General features: G+C 40.0%; 1 protein-coding gene across 1 annotated transcript; it reads right to left on the reverse strand.

The window, feature by feature from the left end:
• Nucleotides 1–489: 489 nt before the first annotated feature.
• Nucleotides 490–1461, reverse strand: LOC129149278 (olfactory receptor 7A17-like). The gene has a single exon (XM_054716854.1). It carries the CDS (start codon nucleotides 1456–1458, stop codon nucleotides 490–492), a length of 969 nt encoding a protein of 322 aa, XP_054572829.1. The 5' UTR covers nucleotides 1459–1461.
• Between the last annotated feature and the right edge of the window lie 510 nt (nucleotides 1462–1971).

Raw genomic sequence — 1971 nt, forward strand, 5'->3', positions numbered from 1 at the left:
GGTTCCCACCCCACCTCAGGCCCTTGACACCCTATTGTATGTGTCCATAGGTACTGCATACATGCATATTTATGGGTTGAGGCTCAAGCACCGAGCAACACCAGTGGGGTTCATTAATTGTAGTTTTTTTCCCCACAGGAAAATCATTCAGGATGATTCTTTTAGTTACAAAAATTATTTGATGCAATATAATGTATGTCATTTGAGAAAAATTATTCTAAAAAAAAAATCCATGTTGTCCATTAGGTAAATGGGATTTTCCAAATATCTGATCCATAAGGAAATAAATTTTGGAAAGTAGAAAAACAGCAAAGAGATAAGTTGTTGGATATCTGAGAGAGCAGAAAACTTAATTGAGTTACATAAACTGAATAGAGAAGATGAGGTCAGAGAAATAGAAATTCCAAGAAATCAATGGAAAAAGCAAGTTCTACTTTCATCGTAGAAAAGTAATCACAGTATCTGACTCTGAGCCTTTGACTTCTGCCATCATGGGCACACCTTCAGTATTAGGACAACTGGCCAGTTTGTAGTTTCCTTCACAAAGAATGCTTTCAGAGCCTGTTTAATGTCCTTGTTCCTGAGACTATAGATGAAGGGGTTCAACATGGGTGTGACCACAGAATATATCACCGAGGCTGTTGCACTTGAGTGTCCATTGTGGGTAGCAGCAGAGCTGAGGTACACTCCTAGGATTGTACAATAAAATAAGAAGACAACTGAGAGGTGAGACGCACAAGCAGAAAATGCTTTATACTTCCCTTGAGCAGATAACATTCCATGTATGCAGGACACTATTTTAGAATATGAGTAAAGAATCCCAGCGAAAGGACCACCACCAAGCAGAAGAGCTGTAAAATAAGTCACCATGTTATTGAGAAATGTGTCAGAACAGGCAAGTTTGATCATCTGATTGAGTTCACAGAAGAAGTGAGGGATTTCCATGTCCGTGCAGAAGGACAGTCGTAATGTCACTGAGCATTGTAGCAAGGAATTCAGGACACTCATGATCCAGCATATCAGTACCAGCAGTCCACAGAGCCGAGAGTTCATGATGACAGTGTAGTGCAGGGGGTGGCAGATGGCCACAAACCGGTCATAGGCCATCACAGTCAAGAGGAAAATATCCAACCCAGCAAAATGTATATAAAAACATATCTGGGTGATGCATCCTGCATAGGTGATGGCTTTGCTCTGTGTCTGGATGTTCACCAGCATCTTTGGGATAGTGGTGGAGGTGAAACAGATGTCCACCAAGGACAGGTTGGAGAGGAAGAAGTACATGGGTGTGTGGAGGTGGGAGTCTGAACTGACGGCCAGGATGATGAGCAGGTTTCCAAATACAGTGATCATGTACATGGAGAGGAAAAGTCCAAATATGAGGGGCTGCAGTTCTGGTTTCTCTGAAAATCCCAGAAGAACAAACTCTGAAATTTGTGTAAAATTCACAGGTTCCATGTGGTGGAGTTGACTATCAGGAAAGATAGAAGTAACATCACTGATTTTCACTAAAATGTGACAATTTATATTTTGCAGGTTAGACATTACTTTTAAATTTTTATGGTCCCCTTTAGGGGCTACCCAGTGCCATCCATAATATGGAATATTTGTCCCAATCACCTATGTATCTGAGGGGTTCATGTATTCTAAAGTTTTAATGAGAATTTCTTCATGTTTCTCAGGAATACAAATTGAGTGCTGACTATGTCTTAGGCACCGTCCAGGTTGTGAGAACAAAAGTATCTACAGTCCAATGAGGGAGAAAGAATTTAGAAGCAAGTAATAAAATATTAAATTACTTTAGATGTCGGCAGTGGTATGAAGAAAAGGAAAGCACATCTAAAAGAGACAATGAATAGGGAGTTCTGTTTTTCATGGGTTTGTAGGTAGGTCTGCAAATAAGGTGACATTTGAACAGAGACCTCAAATAAGTGAAAAGGGGAATGTTCTGTGATGTTCTAAATTTAATAC

The sequence above is a fragment of the Eptesicus fuscus genome, chromosome 6 (genome assembly GCF_027574615.1).
Source record: "Eptesicus fuscus isolate TK198812 chromosome 6, DD_ASM_mEF_20220401, whole genome shotgun sequence".
NCBI lineage: Eukaryota > Metazoa > Chordata > Mammalia > Chiroptera > Vespertilionidae > Eptesicus > Eptesicus fuscus.

Coding starts and splice junctions, on each gene's coding strand:
- LOC129149278 (XM_054716854.1), bottom strand. CDS start 1,458: ATGGAACCTGTGAATTTTACACAAATTTCAGAGTTTGTTCTTCTGGGA.